Source organism: Stenella coeruleoalba, assembly GCF_951394435.1.
Source record: "Stenella coeruleoalba genome assembly, chromosome: 17".
In the NCBI taxonomy this organism is placed as follows: Eukaryota; Metazoa; Chordata; class Mammalia; order Artiodactyla; family Delphinidae; genus Stenella; species Stenella coeruleoalba.
Genome location: NC_137163.1, coordinates 108857 through 128472, shown reverse-complemented (window position 1 = coordinate 128472; position 19616 = coordinate 108857). Strand labels below are relative to the sequence as shown.

At 50.0% G+C, this 19616-nt stretch overlaps 1 protein-coding gene across 1 annotated transcript; it reads right to left on the bottom strand.

The window, feature by feature from the left end:
* Positions 1–626: 626 nt before the first annotated feature.
* On the bottom strand, positions 627–19147 carry ZNF16 (zinc finger protein 16). The gene is made up of 3 exons (XM_079901152.1): positions 19018–19147; positions 15844–16048; positions 627–5295 (listed from the first exon to the last, which is right to left on the bottom strand). The coding sequence occupies exons 1-3, from the start codon at positions 19057–19059 to the stop codon at positions 3530–3532; spliced, it is 2013 nt and encodes a 670-aa protein (XP_079757278.1). The 5' UTR covers positions 19060–19147; the 3' UTR covers positions 627–3529.
* Positions 19148–19616: the final 469 nt, after the last annotated feature.

Sequence of the window (19616 nt, the reverse complement as noted above, 5' to 3'; positions counted from 1 at the left end):
CAGCGGGCCGGTTAGTAACGGAGCAAGGGCAGAGACTCCTGGGTGACGTCACCGCATGGGCTTCCTGCTCACAATGCCAGTCCCAACTTTCATGGTCACCTGGCGAGGTGGCTGGGCACCCCCCACTGAAGATTTGGTTTGATGTGAAGACTGATGATGCCACACACACCCCAAGTGCAGGAAAAGGCTTATCACTTACCTAACTGAGGTCAGCAGGGCAGGGCTCCCAAGAAGGTCCAAAGTGGTCTGAGAGCACGGGCAAAAGAGACTGGCCTGGGTGCTTACTGTCGTTGTGGTGGGGCTGGGGGAGCCCCCTCCCCCACGTTCCAGCAGGCGCCTGGGTGGTCTGAACCTTCTGCTGGCCCTGAGGGAGGGGCGCCCGGGCTTTCCCATCAGTGTGGCACAGGGGTCGGGGGAGGAGGGGTGAGGCTTAAACACTGTCAACAGTCAGACCGCAGAAAAATGGGCCTGTATATACAATGGAATACGACTCAGCCATACACAAGAGTGAAAATTTGCCATTTGCAACAACACGGGTGGGCTTGGAGGGCGTCGTGCTAAGTGAAATAAGTCAGACACAGACAAAGACTGTATGATATCACTTATGTGTGGAATCTACAAATATACAACAAACCAGTGAACATAACGAAACAGAAGCAGACTCACAGACGTCAAGAACAAACTAGTGGTTACCCGTGGGGAGAGGGAAGGGGGGAGGAGTAGTATAGGGGTAGGGAAGTAAGAGGTGCAAACCATGAGGTATAAAATGAGCCCCAAGGATCTACGGTACAACACAAGGAATACAGCAAATATTTTATAATAACTATGGAGTATAACCTTTAATAATTGTGAATCAGTATGTTGTCCACCTGAAACTTACTGCTCACCTCCCCGCTTGGAGTCCAGGTAGCTCTCTGGACAGTGGCTGTGCTCCCCGTCTCTGCTTCTCGCTCGGACCAAGTCTCAGCCCTGCACTGCTGTCCCTAGAGAATGAGTTAAGTGGTGGAATTATGTATGATATCTTGCCCCCTTTTCTTTTCTTTTTTAAAAAAATAATTTTTTTATTGGAGTATAGCGCAAGAGTGTTCCCTTTTCTCCCCCCTTTTCAACATTTGCATTTTCTAGAATGATGTTGATTTTAAATTTAAAAAGTCAAATTGGGGAAGCTCTGTTTGAAATCATGGCTGTCACTCTCCCGGGGGCACAGATGTGTACCCCTTTGGAGCCACTCCCTGAGGCTGCGGCCAGGCTCTGGCCACCCGGGAACGAGGCATCCAGGCCCGAGGTCAGTGACTTTACCTATGGATCTCACAGACTCAGCCCTTACTCCCCAAGGAATACACTTCCAAGGACACCGTGAAAGTCAAAAGGGAAGACACAGGCGGTGGTTGACGGACATTTGCTTTTCAAGACCATTCCTCTTTCAAAACATGACGTCCTGAAATTAAAATTTCTCAGGCTGCAGACGGCACAAAATCAGGTGAATTCTCCCCAGCCGCCTGCAGGGCCGAGGGAGCAGAGGAGCCCCTTCCTGTGGACCTTTTGTCTCCCAGAGGTGGCCGCTGTTGCTCACCTGGGCCTCGGCCTCGGGATTCACTAGCGGTTTGGAGGCCGGGGAAGGGGAAAAGGAGCTGAAAAGGCAGTGACAGAGAGAGGGGCACACGCTTGCCCCGCCAACCTCTTCTCCACACAGCAGACAATCCTCCTGAGATGCACGTCAGGTCCAAGCCGTCTACATCTTGCCATTCCACCCAGAGTAGAAGCTGCAGGCCTGTGGGGCCCGCCTACGGTCCCACCTGTCTGCTCTTTCTTCGTCACTGTGCCCCTGGCCCACAGGCCCCCTGCTGCTGCCAACCCTAACCCTAACCCACCTGCCTGGGTCATTCTCGCACTTGCTGCAGGTCATAGCTCACACGACGTCTCACTGAGGCCTTCTCTGCCCCCATTTAAGACTGAGACCCTCAAAACACCCAGACCCCATTTCCTGCTCTACTTTTCATCACACCAATCATAACTGTTAGACAATTTTCTCTCCCCCGCTGGAATGCAAACTCCTCGACGGCAGGCATTTTTGTCTTTCATGTTTCCTGCTGTATCCCCACTGTGAATGGCACAGAGCAAGTGCCCAGCACGTACTTACTGAAAATGGGAGTCATCAAATCCAGGCTGGATGAGGAGCTGCCCTACAGTGAGAGAGTGCGAGGTCTCGTCAGGCAGAGACCGGGGCGGGGAGCTGGAGGGTGGCAGGGCAGGACTGCCGTCCAAGCTGCATCCCACTGGGGTGTTGCCTTGGGGGAGGGGCTGAGGCGGAGGGGAGGGTGTGACAGATGCCTCTGCAGGGCAGCAGTGCCAGCTGCTTTGCAGGGTCTCTGGGGTGAGGGTGGGCAGCCTATGCTGCCCAAGCCCACGGGACACACCTGTGCATCCAAGTCAAGCCTTCCACACTGTTCTCTCCAAACTCCCACCTCTCCCTCCGCATCTGCCACTGCTGGCCTTGCCTCTACTTCCTTGATAACATAGGAGCCAAGACCTTACCTTCCCACCATAAGTACAAACCTGATGATACCTGCCCATTGCTATCCTTTCTCCTGGAGCAATGCAGGAGGTGCCCCCCACCCCAACCTATCCATCCCGTAACACCCCCAGGTCAAGGCCTCCCTGGTGGTAGAGGTGTTGCTTCTGGGCCAAGTCCCCCCAGCTTGGGGATTATGGGACCAGGGCCCACCTCCTAGGAGCACCTAGGTGCCCCATAAATGTCTGATGATGGACCTGGGAAAAAACAGCCTGGGAGCCTGTGGGGTGACCAGGAGGGGCATGGAGAGAATGGACCTCTGTGGGTGAGGCCAGGACTGGAGCTTGGGAAAGAGCCTCACGTTTAATTGTGCTGCAGCCCTGAGTGGCCACGGGGGCCTGAGGCACAGCAGAGTGAGAACACACGACCTCAGACTGCAGGCAGGCACCAAGGAAAGGGGGCAGTGGGGGAATCCCATTATGCGATGGGAGGGAGAGGGGTGAGGAGTTGGTGGTGATGAGTATGCACCACCTCTGGGAGAGGGTGACAGCAACCAGACCTGAAACACTCTTGACCTGACTTTATGTAAACAGAATGCCAACTGCAGCCATTGACAGCGAACTCAGTTCTTATGACTAGTGACAAAACAAAAGAAGTGCTGTGGTCATATCTCACACTGAATGTCAGTCTACTTCCTTGGTTATGTTCCGTTACAGTAATAAACTCTCTTCCTAAGTATGCAGCCTCTATAATCTCTTCCCTTCTAACAAATACGGCAGTCTGATAACAAACTGGAAAAGCAAACCGAAAAGAAATGAGGTCACACACAGTAGGAGCAACGGCAGGGGAGCCGGGGGAGGAGCCTGTCTCACAGGAGGGTCTCTGGTTTGTGGACAATGGCCTCTGTGGGCAGTGGCTGTGGAGTGGAGGGAATGAGAGAGCCCAGCTCAAGTCTCGGGATGGGAGAGGCTGGGACATTGCCAGGGGAGTCGGGGTGGAGCCTCATGCGGTTTCTTTTCACTCCCTGGTGTGAACCAGCTGGTGCTTGACCAACTTTGACCGCTGGCTGAAGGCTTTCCCACAAGCTGTGCAGTCATAGGGCTTCACCCCAGTGTGAATCCTCTGGTGCTGGATGAGGACCGAGCGCTGGCTGAAGGACTTCCCACACTCACTGCACTGATAGGGCCTCTCGCCGGTGTGGATGATCTGATGCTGAATGAGGTGCGAGCTCTGGCTGAAGCCCTTCCCACACTCGATGCACGCGTAGGGCTTCTCTCCAGTGTGGACTTTCTGGTGGTGGATGAGGTTTGAGCTCCGGTTGAAGGCTTTGCCGCACTGGTTACACTCGTGGGGTTTCAACCCATTATGGATCCTCTGATGCTGAATGAGAGTTGAGCTCTGGCTGAAGGTCTTCCCACACTCAGTACATTCATAGGGCTTCTCTCCAGTGTGAACTCGCTGGTGCAGGATGAGGTTGGAGCTGCGACCGAAGGTCTTCCCGCACTCGCGACACTCATAGGGCTTGTCGCCCGTGTGCACACCCTGGTGCTGGATGAGCGCAGAGCTGTGGCTGAAGGCCTTCCCACAGATGCTGCACTCATATGGCTTCTCTCCCGTGTGGATGATCTGGTGCTTTCTGAGCACTGAGCTGTAGCTGAAGGCCTTCCCACACACACCGCACACGTGAGGCTTCTCTCCAGTGTGGATTCTCCGGTGCTGGATGAGGCTTGAGCTCTGGCTGAAGGCCTTCCCACAGTCACTGCACTTGTAGGGCTTCTCCCCCGTGTGGACCCTGTGATGCTTAATGAGGTTGGACACCCGGCTGAAGGGTTTGCCGCACTCGCTACATGCATAAGGCCTCTCCCCGGTGTGGACCCTCTGGTGCTTCCTCAGGTGTGAGCTCTGGCTGAAGGCCTTCCCACACACGTCACACTCGAAGGGCTTCTCCCCTGTGTGGACCCTCTGGTGTTTGATAAGGTTGGAGCTCCGCCTGAAGGCCTTCCCGCAGGCGTTGCACACGTATGGCTTCTCCCCGGAGTGGATTCTTTGATGCTGGATGAGGTTGGAAGTCCTCCTGAAGGCCTTCCCGCACTCACTGCATTCGTAGGGCTTCTCGCTCACATGGGACTTCTGGTGCTTTTTAAGGCTGGAGCTCTGGCTGAAGGCCTTTCCACACTCAGTACACATGTGTGGCTTCTCTCCGCGGTGGGTAAGCCGGTGCCTGAGGAGGTCTGAATGTGTGCTAAAGGGCCTTCCACACTCATTACATATGAAGGACTTCTGTCCAGTGTGCGCTGTCTGATGCTGAATAAGATCGGGGCCTCCTTGGAAGGTGTTCCCACACTCGTTGCATATGAACGGGCTTTCGGCTGCGTGAAGCCCCTCACAGCTGATTAGGTCCATGTTGCGTGGGAAGCTCTGGCCATGCGTGTCGTGTGGATGTGGCCTCTCTTCTGCAGGGGCTCCCTGACGTGCCACTGGGCTTGGGCTGAGACTGAAGCCTCTTTTGACCTTGTCACAGTCCACCTCTTTCTCTCCTGAGGAGCTCCTGAGAAGCACTTGCACTGGTGTGAAGTCCCCCTCCCAGCAGGGGGACTGTGCCTCTCTCTCATCCTCAGGGACCTCCCAGTCTCTTTCTAATGCACCGTCACAGAGCTCTCCAAGCTCAGGCGTCTGGGAAACATCACTGGCGTGGTTTTCTGATGTTTCTGCCTGTGATTCCAAATCCTCAGAAGCTTCTTCCTTCTGAAGAAACTCCTTGCCCTCAGTCCTGGGGTCCCAATCTGAAATGACAAACAAGAAGTCACATGGAAGGAAACAGGGAAACACAGACAAGTCTGGGAGCATGGGACCCATGGTGGGTGGTGGTCCCAGGTCTCTTGAGGGGACTGTGAGGGGCTGGCAGAGCTGAGGGGACCAGGCTGCACAGCAACTGAAAACCAACCCTAACCTGACCCCCAGACCCCACCTCTCAGGAAAGCACCTGCAGTCTCCCGACTAAGGCCACCCAAAATCCTGGCCTGAGTCGAGGCAGTCCCTTGGCTGTCCTTCCCCTGACCCACAGCAGGCCATCAGCAGGTCCTGTTGGCTTTACCTCAGAGCATGTCCCAAACCCAGGCACTCACCCTCCCACCTGTTCAAGGAAAACACAGCTCCCTGCACGTTGCATTGCTAGACATTCTACCTGCCTCCTGTTCCAGATGCACAAGCCTGGAGTTGGCTGCTTGGCCCAGCTCTCATTCTCTGGGCGCCCACCACTGGCTTCACAGGTGTGGGCCTGGGCCCAGGCCAGAAGGTGCAGGGCCCGTTCCCTTCAAGGAAGCAGAACTGGCTCCGACTGCATGGTGATGACTCTGGAATGTCAGACTCCATCCCACTTGACAGAGAAGGCTTCAGCGACCGTGCCCCATTTGCCAAAGCAACCTGTACCTCTCGGCACCTGCACTGTGACTGCACTTTGTTAGCTGGTACCAGGGCTCAGCTGCTGCATCCATCCTTCCGTGACAGAGACGTGCACAAGGCTGCTTGTCACATTGGGAGGCACCCCCTTTTTCACACCTGAAGGACAAGGAAACTCTGCTCTACTGGATCTCTCTCTCTCGTTATACCTGAGACATCCAGGCCAAACCACCCTTTGCTCCTGCCTGGATGGGGAGTAGCTAACCTGGCCTCCCACCTTCCCCTCCCGCCCACAGCAGTCTGGTGACAAGAGCACTTTGACAACCTCCCCCCTCTGCTCCCGCTTCTCCTGAGCAGGAGGGACCCGCTCCCCTTGGGGTCTGCCCTCCCCGATGGTCCTCATGCTCCCTCCTTCCCTTCCCTTCTGCTGGTCTTGGCTCAATCACCTCACGGGAGAGGACTTCTCTGACCACTGCCCCCAACAGGGCTCTGTGTCCCCAGGCTGTCCCCTCCCTACCCCCAGCCTCCTTGGGCCTGCTGCCCTCTGACCTACCCCTCAGCTCAAGACAACTGCCTCTCCCCACCTGGAACTTCAATCTACCACCACAATAGCAGTCTGTCTCCCCCACCCCAACTGGAGGCTTCTGTTATGCTTGGATCTCAGTGCAGACCCAGCTTGGCCATACGCTCAGCCTGTTTGCCTACCATGCCCATGTGCCTGGTGGTGACAATTCACATTCTGGTCACCTGACCCACGGCCCAGCTGGAAGCCCCTGCATAGAGTCTCTGCCAGGACCCCCTCCTTGGAGCTTGGCCATGCGGCCAGCACACAGATGCAGGCACCGTGCTTCGCCTTCCTGCTGACCCTCATGCAGGCCTGTCATCGCTCGCTGCACGCGGGCTACCATCTTCTCCCAGAGCCCCAGCCCCTGGGCACCTGTGGTAATGTCCACAGGCCGCTGGACTGACGGTGGTGGGGGGAGGCACAGTGAGGGCTGCAGGACAGACAGGGAGGTCACTGGAGGAAACAAGGGTCTGGATGGGATGACACAGGGCTCACTATGTCCCCTGCTGCACCCCATGACTGATCCGGGGGGCTCCACCCTCTCCTGGTTGCGTGTGGGGAAGGGACGGAGCTTTTCCATAAAGGGTCAGAGAGGGACCATCTTGGACTTTGTGGCTGCACGGTCTCTGTCATATGGTCTGCTTTGTTATAATCCTTAAAAAACCTTCAACCGTTCTTTGCTTGCAGGCCCCAAACAACTGGCTAGCTGGATCTGGCCTGTAGGCCATGGCTTGCTGAACCCTGACTGAGGTAAGGTCATTACTGTGCTCAGGAAGCGGTGGCAATAGGAACTGGTTTTTGAGCCAGAGCTACTGTCGACCTGGAAGAAGTTTACTGAGACAGGAAACAAGAGCGAGTGAGGTGAGGATGATGAGAGGGCATTTTTGATTTGCTAAACTGGATACAATTCTCCTCTGCAACATAAGAACTATTGGAAAAATAATGAAAGTTCCTCTTTTGAAAGGAAATATAAAGTCATAGAAATATGGCTTCCCTTAAGAAAAATCTTTTTAAAAAATTGGGTTTAATGGTGAAGGAAAAGATTTGAAAACAAATACACTTGTTTGCACTGTCTGTGTTGCCCCCACAAGTGTGACACCAAATGGAGAAAAGGGTGAAGACTCTGAGCCCTTCCAGCACACAGCAAACCTGTTAGACTTCCTGAGAGACAACACTAAAGACCTTTATGATTAGTTGCTTCCATGTTTGTGAAAAAGTTCCCGTCAAAGCCACACTTGTGAGCGCCACATGTGGCTGTGGCTGTTGAGGGGCAGAGCTGTGGCTCTCCAGTGCTCACCCTGCCGTCTGCCACACAGACCCCAGCGGCACCACAGACTCGGGTGGGGGCTCCGTTAGTCTCCCATCTCCCACAGGGGCTCTGTTTTCATTTTACTTAGTAGTTTGTTGAGGTGAAATTGACAGACAAAAATTAACTGTTTGAAATGAGCAATTCAGTGGCATTTAGTGCACTTACAATGTTGTGTGATCAACATCTTCATCTTGTCCCAAGACATTTCCATTACCCCAAAGCCCCTATGCACTAGTTTATCTCCATATCTCCTGGCCCCCAGCTCCTGGTAACCACAAACCTGCATTTTGTCTCCATGGATTTACCTACTCCTGACATCTTATATGAATGAAATCATATGATTATGTGACTTTTGAGGCACACTGCAGCAGGTGTAAATGAGGGAGCTTCACTCTCTTTTTTGACTGAATAATATTCCATGGTGTAGATAAAGTACATTTGGCTTATACATTCATCCAGTGATGGATGTCTGGGCTGTTTACACCTCTTGGCTATTGTGAATAGTGCTATGAACACGATGTACATGTACTTGTTTGGGTATCTGCCTTGAATTCTTGGCGCATATATCTAGCAGTGGAATTGCTGGGTCATATGGTAATGCTATGTTTAAACTTTCAAGGAACTGCCAAATTGCATTCCAGAGTGGCTGCACCATTTTACATTCCCACCAGCAATGTATGAGGGTTCCAGTATCTCGAAATCCTTGAAAGCACTTGTTATTTATTTACTTTATTATTACAGCCATCCTAGTGGGTGTGAAGTGGTAATCTTACTCGGGTTATTTATTTATTTTTTTTGTGGTATGCGGGCCTCTCACTGTTGCGGCCTCTCCCGTTGCGGAGCACAGACTCCGGACATGCAGACTCAGCGTCCATGGCTCACGGGCCTAGCCACTCCGCGGCATGTGGGATCTTCCCGGATCGGGGCACGAACCCGTGTTCCCTGCATCGGCAGGCGGACTCTCAACCACTGCGCCACCAGGGAAGCCCCTTACTCGGGTTTTGACTTCATTTCTCAAATCACTGATGAATTTGAGCATCTTTTTGTTTACTAGTTGGTCATTTGTATATTTTCTTTGGAGAAATGTTTATTCAAGTCCCTTGCTCACTTAAAGAGTGGCCTGTTTGTCTTTTGTTGTTGAGTTGTAAGAGTCCTTTATATATTCTGGGTACTAGACCTTTGCCAGATATACAATTTGCAAAGATCTTCTCACATTCTGTAGGATGTCATTTCACTTTTTTCATAATGTCCTTTCATGCCCCGAAGTCTTTAATTTTGATGAAGTCCAATTTACCTTTTTCTTTTGTTGTTCATGCTTTTGGTGTTGTATCTAAGAATCCACTGCCAAACTCAACGTTATGAAAATGTAATGTTTTCTTCTAACAGTTTTATGATTTCAGTTCCTGAATTTGGTAGTTGGATGATTCTGAGTTAATTTTTGCATATGGCATGAGGTAGGGAGCCAAGTTCACTCTTCTGCACATGGAAATCCACTGGTCCCAGCATCATTTATTTAACAGAGTTCTCTCTCTTCACTGAATGGTCCTGACACACTGGTTGAAAATCAATTGGCCTCAGATGTATGGGCTTACTTCTAGACTCTCAATTCTATTCCATTGTTCTGTATGCTTATCCTACGTCAGTACCAAACTGTTTTGATTACTGAAGCTTTGTAGCAAGTTTTGAAACTGGGAAAAATGAGTTCTCTGACTTTGTTCTTTTGCAAGCTTGTTTTGGTTATTTGGGGCCCCTTGAATTCCATATTAATTTGAGGACTGACTTTTCCATTTCTGTAAAAAGGCTGTTGGAATTTTGACAGGGATTGTATTGAATCTGTAGGTTGCTCTGGATAGCACTGACATCATAACACTATTAAGACCGAAACATGGACATGGCATGTCTTTTCAATTATTTAGGTATCCTTTCTTTTTTTTTTAAAAATATATAAATTTATTTATTTACAGCTGCATTGGGTTTTTGTTGCTGTGTGTGGGCTTTCTCTAGTCACGGTGCATGGGCTTTCTCTAGTTTTGGTGAGCGGGGACTACTCTTCGTTGCAGTGCATGGGCTTCTCATTGCAGTGACTTCTCTTGTTGCAGAGCATGGGATCTAGGTGCGCAGGCTTCAGTAGTTGTGGCATGTGGGCTCAGTAGTCGTGGCTCGTGGGCTCTAGAGCGCAGGCTCAGCAGTTGTGGCACATGGGTTTAGCTGCTCCGTGGCAATGTGGGATCTTCCTGGACCAGGGCTTGAGCCTGTGTTCCCTGCATTGGCAGGCAGATTCTTAACCACTGCATCACCAGGCAAGTCCCAGGTATCCTTTAATTTCTTTTGGCGATGATCTGCAGTTCTCCGCCAACACATCTTTCACCCACTTGTTTAAATTTATTTGTAGATTTTTTTCTTTTTGATGCTATTATAAATGAATTGTTTTAATTTCCATTTCAGATTGTACATTGTTGGTGTACAGAAGCGCAACTGATTTTGTGTGTTGACTTGTACCCTGCAACTTTGCTGAATTCATTTATTAGCTCTAGTAGCTTTTTAATGGATTCTTTGGTATTTTCTATATATAGGATCATGCCTTAGGCAAACAGAGGTAGTTTTATTTCTTCTTTCCCAATCTGAATGACTTTTATTTGTTTTTCTTGCCTGATTGCTCTGGTTACAACTTCCAGTACAATACTGAATAGCACAGGTGAAAGCAGGCATATTTTCCTGATCTTTGGGGAAAAGCTTTTAATCTTTCACAAATGTATATGATGTTAGCTATGGGTTTTTCATGAATGCCTTTATCATGTTGAGGATGTTACCTTGTACTGAGTTCCCTCAGTGTTTTTATCGTGAAAATGTATTTGGTTTTATCAAATACATTTTTTTGCATCAATTGAGATGATTATAGCTTTTCTCCTTCATTCCATTAATGCAGTAAATGACACTGATTAGTTCTTATGTTGAACCACTCTTGTATTCCTGGGTTACATCTCACTTGGTCACAGGATATAATATTTTAATGTGCTGCTGGATTCAGTTTGCTAGCATTTTGTTGAGGGTTTTGCATATATAGCCATAAAATGTCTTAATATATAATTTTCTTTTCCTGTGATGTCTTTGACTTTCCTTTCTCTTCTATAGTTTGGAGGAGTTTGAGAAAACTTAGTGTTAATCCTTCTTTAAATGTTTCTTAGAATTCACCAGTGAAGCCACTTGGTCCTGGATGTTTGTTAGCTTTTTTCTTTTTTTTTGTTTGCGGTACGTGGGCCTCTCACTGTTGTGGCCTCTTCCATTGCGAAGCACAGGCTCCAGACGTGTAGGCTCAGCAGCCATGGCTCACGGGCCCAGCCGCTCCGCGGCATGTGGGATCTTCCCGGACCGGAGCACGAACCCATGTCCCCTGCATTGGCAGGTGGATTCATAACCACTGTGCCACCAGGGAAGTCCCTCAGTTTAATTTTTGTAGTGTACCATTTTTTAATTCCTTTTGTGTATATTTTAAAGATATTTTGTTAGTGGTATCATGGGGATTATAATTAATATCTTAACATCCTAAAACAATCTGGTTTGGTTTCCCACCCCCCTCAGCTTTTTTGGTCCCCTGCCCCCAGCTTTATTGAAATATAATTGCCATATAACATCATGTAAATTTAAGGTGTACAATGGGATGATTTGATACATGTATATATGCAAAATGATGACCACCATAGGGTTAGTCAACACATCCATCACCTCACATAGTTACTATTTTGTGTGTATGTTTGTGTGGTGAGAACTTTTAAGATCTACTCTCTTAGCAATTGCCAAGTATACATTATTAACTATAGTCACCATGCTGTACATTAAATCCCCAGAATAGAGCCACTGAGTTTGAACTGTTACCAACTTAGCCACAACAGCATACAAAAACTCTGCTCCTATACAGATATGTTCCCACCTTAATGAGGTTGCTGTCACAAATGTATCTTTATATGCTGTATGTTCAATAGTATAGGTTTGTGATTATTTTTATGCATTTGTCTTTTAAATGATATAGGAAATAAAAAGTGGGTTTATAAACCAAAAATACAATAATACTAGCTTTTACCCTTACCTATGTGGTTAATTTTACCAGAGTTCTTTAGTTCTTCTTCTTCTTTTTTTTTTTTTTGTGGTACGCGGGCCTCTCACTGTTTTGGCCTCTCCCGTTGCGGAGTACAGGCTCCGGACGCGCAGGCTCAGTGGCCATGGCTCACGGACCTAGCCGCTCCGCGGCATGTGGGATCTTCCCGGACCAGGGCACGAACTCGTGTCCCCTGCATCGGCAGGCGGACTCTCAACCACTGCGCCACCAGGGAAGCCCTCTTTAGTTCTTTGTATGGCTCTGAGTTCCTAATATCCTTTTTTTTTTTTTTTTTTTGGCGGTACACGGGCCTCTCACTGTTGCAGCCTCTCCCGTTGTGGAGCATAGGCTCCGGATGCGCAGGCTCAGTGGCCATGGCTCACGGGCCCAGCCGCTCCGTGGCATGTGGGATCCTCCCAGACCGGAGCACGAACCCGTGTCCCCTGCATCGGTAGGCGGACTCTCAACCACTGCGCCACCAGGGAAGCCCTCCTTTTATCTTAATATGTAAGAACCCCTCTGACACTTCTTCTTTTTTTTTTTTTTACTATTTATTTATTTGGCTGTATCAGGTCTTAGTTGCAGCACATGGGATCTTTCGTTGTGGCATGTGGGCTTCTCTCCAGTTGGGGTGTGCAGGCTCCAGAGCAAGTGGACTCAGTAGTTGCAGTGCGTGGGCTCTCTAGTTGTGGCGCGTGGGCTCCAGAGCATGTGGGCTTAGTTGTCCCGTGGCATGTGGGATCTTAGTTCCCCAACCAGGGATTGAACACATATCCTGTGCATTGGAAGGTGGATTCTTTTTTTAAAATTTATTTATTTATTTATTTACTTATTTATTTTTGGCTGTGTTGGGTCTTCGTTTCTGTCCGTGGGCTTTCTCTAGTTGCGGTGAGCAGGGGCTACTCTTCATTGCGGTGCACAGGCCTCTCTTGTTGCGGAGCACAAGCCCCAGACGCGCAGGCTCAGTAGTTGTGGCTCACGGGCCTAGTTGCTCTGTGGCATGTGGGATCTTCCCAGACCAGGGCTCGAACCCGTGTCCCCTGCATTGGCAGGCAGATTCTCAACCACTGAGCCACCAGGGAAGCCCCGGAAGGTGGATTCTTAACCACTGGGCCACCAGCGAAGTCCCTCCCTCTGACACTTCCTACAGAGCAGGTCTATTGGTAATAAACACCCTCAGCTTTTGTTTATCTGAGAATATCTTAACTTTGCCTTCACTCTGAAAGGTAATTTTGCCAGATGTAGAATTCTTAGTTGGCAGTTTCATTCTCCCAGCAGTTTAAATATGTCATCCCACTACTTTCCAACCTCCAAGGGTTCTGATGAGAAACTGGCTGTTAATTTTATTGAGGATCCCTTACACAAGACGGGTTGCTTCTCTCTCGCTGTCTTCAAGATTCAGTCTTTCGACAATTTGATTATAATGAGTCTTGGTGTGGATCTCTTTGAATTTGTCCTAGTCAGAGTTCGCTGAGCTTTTTGGATGTGTAGGTTCATGTCTTTCATGACATTTAAGATGTTTTGGCCACTATTCAAATATTCTTTCTGCCCCTTTCTCTCTCTCCCTTCTTTCTTGGCCTCCCATATGTGTGTTGGTTCCTTTGATGGTATCCCACAAGTCTGTTAGACTCTGTTCACTTTTCTTCAACCTTTTTTCTTCCTGTTCCTCAGACTGGATAACTTCAATTGTCTATCTTCAAGTTCACCGATTCTATTGCCTGCTCAAATCTGCTGTTGAAACCCTCCAGCAAACTCTTCATTTCAGTTATTATAATTCTCACATCTAGGACTTCATTTTTTCAAATTTTTGGCTGCACCACGTGGCATGTGGGAGACCAGGGATTGGACCCATGCCCCCTGCAGTGGAAGCGTGGAGTCTTAACCACTGGACCACCAGGGAAGTCCCAGCTCTAGGACTTACACTTTGTTTCTTTTTATAATAAATAAAATATAAATTGTATATTTACAATTATCTCTACTGATTTTCTCATTTTGTTCATACATAGTTTTTAGCTCTTTGCCCATGGTTTGTTTCAGATCTTTGAGTACCTTTAAGACAGCTGATTTAGTCTGTCAAGTATCTGTGCTTTTTCAGGGACACTTCCGCCAATTAATTTTTTTCCCTTGAATGGGCCAGCCATATTTTCCTGCTTATTTGTATTCTTTATGATTTTTTGTTAAAAACTGGACATTTGAATATTTACTGTGATAACTCTGTAAATCAGTCTCTCCTGCCTCCAGGGTTTGCTACTCTTAATTGTTGGAGGCTCCAGTCATCCGTTCTTTTAGTCACTTTCCAAACTACTTTTGCAAAGACTGCATCCCTTGTCATGTGTGGTCACCAACGTCTCTGTTTCTTTAGCTTGTGTACAGCTACTGTTTGAATGGAGAGTTCCTTGAACACTAACAGTAAAATAAAAATAATACACCTCTCCCAGCCTTTGTGGGTTGGCTCTCCTGGGACACTAACACTATTACTCTGCTGTGGCTTCCTGCTTTCATTAATTTTGGAGATCAGCTACAGGTTATGCTACAATCTTCATAGACCTTTTCTTTCTTTCTTTTTTTTTGTTTTTCATAGGTCTTTTCTTAGCATATATCCTATCCTGGGCAGGTACGTGGCTTTCTAAATTCCCTGATATACAAGGGTGCTTTTGAATGCCCTCATTTCTCCAACTTTCCCTCCTAGGCTTTAGGAGGTCAACTGTACTGTTAACTGATGTCCCAAGTGGCTGTGGGATTTTAGTTCACCTTTCAGTGTTTTTGAGCCCACCACTTTTCTGCTGAGTAAGTTCTGAGTTAGGCAACACAGGGACAAACACTTTGCATTCTTTATCCAACCTCACACAGGTGAGAACAAAGAAAATAATTTCTGAATAAGTTCTGCTCTGCTCCTTCTGGAACCAGGGACCAGGTCCCACACTGGGAACACAGGCTGCTCACTTTCAATATGCTGCTGAACCAGGGAGTGTTTGTAAAGCTTTCCATGTTAAGTTGCCTTTTTCTTGACTCAGCATTTGTTTGGTTGTGTAAACCTGTTTTCTAGATTTCTGACAAAGTTGGTCCTGATGGCTTCTACCTTTTTTTTTTTTTTTTTTTAAATAATTTACATGGAGAAAGGGGTGTTTGGAGCTGCCTACTCCACCATTTTGCTCTATAGCAAAATGGTTTTTAAAACATGAGCTACCATCAATCTGTTTTTTTCCTGGAGCAAGAATCCTGGCCTAACTCACCATTCTCTGCCTGGTATACCCCTGGCCATCTGGCAGCAGGCTTTGTCCCTCAGGGCCACTTCTTTGGCTCTGTCATGTTTTTCATCCTCTATCCATCTCCTCCCTCCAACACACCTAGGACTGCCTTGTGCCATCTCTGCCCTTAGCCCAACCTTCCCTGGCCACACAGGGTCTGAACAGGGTACTCTGCCCAGATGTCCTGAGTATGACAAAAGGTTCCACGTAGTTAAGAGTGTCTTCTTGTATAACAGCCACCATCAGATCCCAGTAAGGAAAGCTAACAGTGAGTAACCATCCTGATCACTGCTGAGAGGTCCACAGAAGAGGTGAGTTAGTGAGTGGTGTGCAGGAAGGACTCTCTGGTATCTGACGGGGATGGGAGCAGCTGGGCAGTGTGAATGGAACAGGGCCAAGGCTTGGATTAGGGCAGAGACCTGAGGGCACGGACTACCACCAGCCTGGTGAGTAAGTTAGGCAGGGCTCAGCTGGTGACCATCATGTCACACCCCTCTATGTCAGGTGAGGAAAGCAGTGTCCCACTCAGGGCACCAGGGCAGCCAGGTGCCAGGCCAATTTCCTCTCTTGGCCCCTTGACCTCCACCCTTGGCCCCTCAAGTCCACAAGGCACTCTGCCCCTAATGGTGACACACAGACCTCCTGAGGTAAGTGCAGGGTGATGTAGACAAAGTCTCCTCAGAACAAGGGCATCAGTGGGGAACTCACACCCAGTACCTGGCTGCTGATGGTGAGGGGGGGTGGCTTCTGGCTCAGCGTCACCACAGCAGAGGGGACCATGAAGTGCAGATCCAGGGTGGGTCACAGCGGGAGCATCACTCACACAGGCCTGTGTTCTGGGGGTCCAAGGAGATGGTCCAGGGACTGAGGGTTCCATTTCTGCCTCTTCAGGGCGTACTCTGAGGCTGGGCATGGCTGGGACCTGGAGACCAGCAAGGACACAGGTGAGTGTGCAGAGGGGATAACTCCAGGGGTTCACCCACCCACCAGGTAGGGGTCACTTCCTTCACCCCTGCAGCCTGAGACCTCTGGAAGGCCTGGTGATTGGTGCCACATTCCCTGATCTTGGAACCAAGGGAAGGGTGAGCCAGCCACGAGGACACAGACTCACAAGCCAGGGCCACAGGTGGGAAATGGTGAGATGCTGACCACAGAGCAAGGTGAGCACACAGTGCCTTGTTGGCACCACCTGGAAGGGCCCAAGCTTTCCCTGATAAGAGGAAAGCAGCTCCCATGGAGCCTGTGCCTGCTGTGGTGGGCTTGTTCCTGACACAATGCCCTGAAGGTGGACCACTGGACCCACTCACGGGGGAACAGCAACTCCAAAGTTGGGCTGCCAGGGGTAGCCTGAGCCGCAGACATGCACAAAATCATCACAGTGCCACCCTATTGGTCAGCGCTGAGTTGTGTCCCCCTGGCAGCATCCAGAGTGGGTGTTCCCATCCCCAACCTCCTGGGCTGTCCTCCCACTGCACCAGTGGCTCCCTCCCAGACTCCTCATCTCCCTCTTCACGTTGGTGCTCCAGGGTTCACTTCTGTATCTACACCAACTTCCTTGGTTAATCTGTCCAGTCCTGAGGCATCAACATCATTTATCCCGTGAAGACTCTCAAACCTGGGCTCATCTCCAGGTTTAAGTGGTCTCTCTGAGCAAGGGACAGGACATTCCCACCCAGACACATGATGGGTTCCCCACATGGACCAAGTTACTGATTTCCTCCACCCCTCCCACTACCCTGTCTCTGAGCAAATGCACCATGCCCTGCCCAGCAGCCCATCTGGGAGTGGGGCAACATCCCTCCGCCCCTTATTCATATTGTACCATGAGCAGGTACCAGTGACCCGTCTGCCCTTCAGGGGTGGAGAAGATGAGGCAAAAGCCCACTGTAGACACTACCTGCCAACCCTTGGACTGAATTTCTCCTCTTGGGACACACGCTTTCAGTGTTTCCAAAACACCCACTATATGCCAGCGTCTATTCCAGGGACAATGTGACCATCACCCTCATGGGTTTCAGTGGGGAGACAGATAATAGCAAATGCATCAGTGAGATGGGCAAGTGCTCTGGGCACAGGTAGCAGAGAAGGGGTGGAGCCTGGGGCAGGCGGGCATTTAACCAGGCCCAGAGAAGAGAGGGTTTAGGCCATGCCTGGCTGGAAAAGTAGAAGAAAGCAAGGGTGAGATGGGGCAGAGGTGTGAACAGAGCTCAGAGACAGTTGCTGGGGGACAGACTATAAGAGGTCTTGACTGCCTGGTGAAAGTGAGACATCAGCCACATTTCTACATTGGGAGACAGAACTAATGAAACATCTTAGGAAGATTCACCTGGCGTGGGCACTCAGAGGGATGGTGCATAAGATTCAAAGCAGGGAAAGCACTGACTCAAGGCACTCATCCATGTAGCAGCAGACAGAGAAGATGATGCTTCCAAGGGGCGAACCTTCACTTTCTTCCAAGGGAAGAGTCAATCATTTGTAACATTTATTCAGTTCATTTTATTTTAAAATCTTCAAGTCATTATCACTGTTTCTGAATAGGGGCACAGTCATATGGCTCAAAATTCAAAAGGTTAAAGAGGACTTAAGGTGAAACATCTCCCAGCCAGCCACACTACTCCTTCCCAGTTTCCAATGTGTCCTTCCTGATTACTCTAAGCTTACACAAATACGTGTGTTTTTTCTTTGCCTTTTTATTATAAATTGTACCAAACTAAGCTCATTTTAAAATTTTTATTTATTTATTTATTTAGGGCTGAGTTGGATCTTTGTTGCTGCACGCGCCCTTTCTCTCGTTGCAGTGAGCGGGGGCAACTCTTTGTTGTGGTGTGTGGGATTCTCATTGCAGTGGCTTCTCTCGTTGCGGAGCATGGGCTCTAGGCGCCCAGGCTTCAGTAGTTGTGGCTCGCAGGCTCTAGAGCGCAGGCTCAGTAGTCGTGGCGCACGGGCTTAGTTGCTCCGCGGCATGTGGGATCTTCCCAGACCAGGGCTCGAAACTGTGTCCCCTGCATTGGCAGGCAGATCCTTAACCACTGCGCCACCAGGGAAGCCCCGAAAACTAAGCTCATTTTACATTTTGTTTTTCTCACTTCAGTATTTGTGGGATCTTGCCCAGGAGGACACAGACTGATCAGTGGTAGCAGACTGCTCCTCCTCACCCATGTCCACATCCTATCCCTAGAACCTACACTACACAGCGAAAGAGATTTTGCAGAGGAAATTAAGTTTACGGGCCTGGATTATCTTGGTGGACCCAACCTAATCACATGAGCCGTTGCTGACTCAGATGCACGGGTCATATGCAAGGAGTGGGGCCTCCAAGAGCTAAGAACAGTCAGCAAGGAAAAAGCAACCTCAGGAATTGGATTCCACCAGTGAGCTTGGAAGCTTGAGTCTCCTGGCTAAGGGCTCTACCTGGTACTAAGCAAAGATACAACTGTGAAGACCAGCAGCCACTTGTCCATAGCAGGCGTCCACGGGATGGGCATGACCCAGCCTCAGTCCCACTCCCTTGGGGGAGAATAAATTCCTCCCCATCCCCAGAGCCCTTTCTCCACCTGGAGGGCGAATCCACCACCGACTGGGCCTCCAGGCAGGACACCTGGTGCCAAGCGACAACCCCATTCATTTCTCACCCGGCTCCGTACAGTTCCGACGTTCGCACCAATTCCTGAGGCCCTTCCTCCGCCCCAACCCCGCGCGTCAGAACACTATTCGCGCACACTTGCCCGTCGCACTGTAGCAGCCGCGCCACGCGGTCCCGCAGCCCGGCTCCAGGTCAGGGGTTGGTCGGCTCCGCCGCGCACCCTCTGCAGGGCGCCCCTCGCACGCCCTCCCGGGAGGGGCCCTCGACGGCTGTGACCCGCCCACGCCCCTTTACGGACCCCTGCGCACCGAGCCTAGGCCTCCCGGGGCCGGCACCCACCGCGGCGGCATCGGAGTGACGAGGGAGCGCGGTCAGCAACGCCGAAACGCCACCACGGCAGTCGCCAACTCCAGGAGTGGCTCCGGGAACAGAGCAAGGCCGCGGGGCCCAGGCCACTCGGCCCTTAGGCGGACCCCGGAAGTCCCGCTCCGACTTCCGGCTCGCGGACCCGCCCAGCCCAGCGCAGTGTGGCCGCTCTAGACCCGGGAGGACGAGCGACTCGGTGGATCCATACTTGACCCGCGCGAGGTGCCAGGAGCCGCCGGGAGCCCCGCGATCAGAGTCGGTTCGTGCAACTAACCAGGGTGGCAACTACCTAAAAAAAGACAAGCGATTATAAATGCAGGGAGAACTAGGGACTTAGATACACAGGTACCTAGAATCGGAACAGGTTTTGCTTGATAAAAACATGATGATGCACGTGGAAGAAACTGAATCCCTCAATCAGTAAATGATTCGACAGATAGATGGGAAAATCTCAAATTCCTTAAGTGGGACTGTCCATGAAACATTTACAAAAATTGATTATACAGTTAGACATAAAGAATACAAATATTTTAAAGTATGC

Coding starts and splice junctions, on each gene's coding strand:
- ZNF16 (XM_079901152.1), bottom strand. CDS start 19,059: ATGCCGCCGCGGTGGGTGCCGGCCCCGGGAGGCCTAGGCTCG. Junction 16,049..19,017: donor CCCCGGGAGGCCTAGGCTCG/GTGCGCAGGGGT, acceptor GCTGGTCTCCAG/GTCCCAGCCATGCCCAGCCT. Junction 5,296..15,843: donor CCCTCACCATCAGCAGCCAG/GTACTGGGTGTG, acceptor TTGTCATTTCAG/ATTGGGACCCCAGGACTGAG.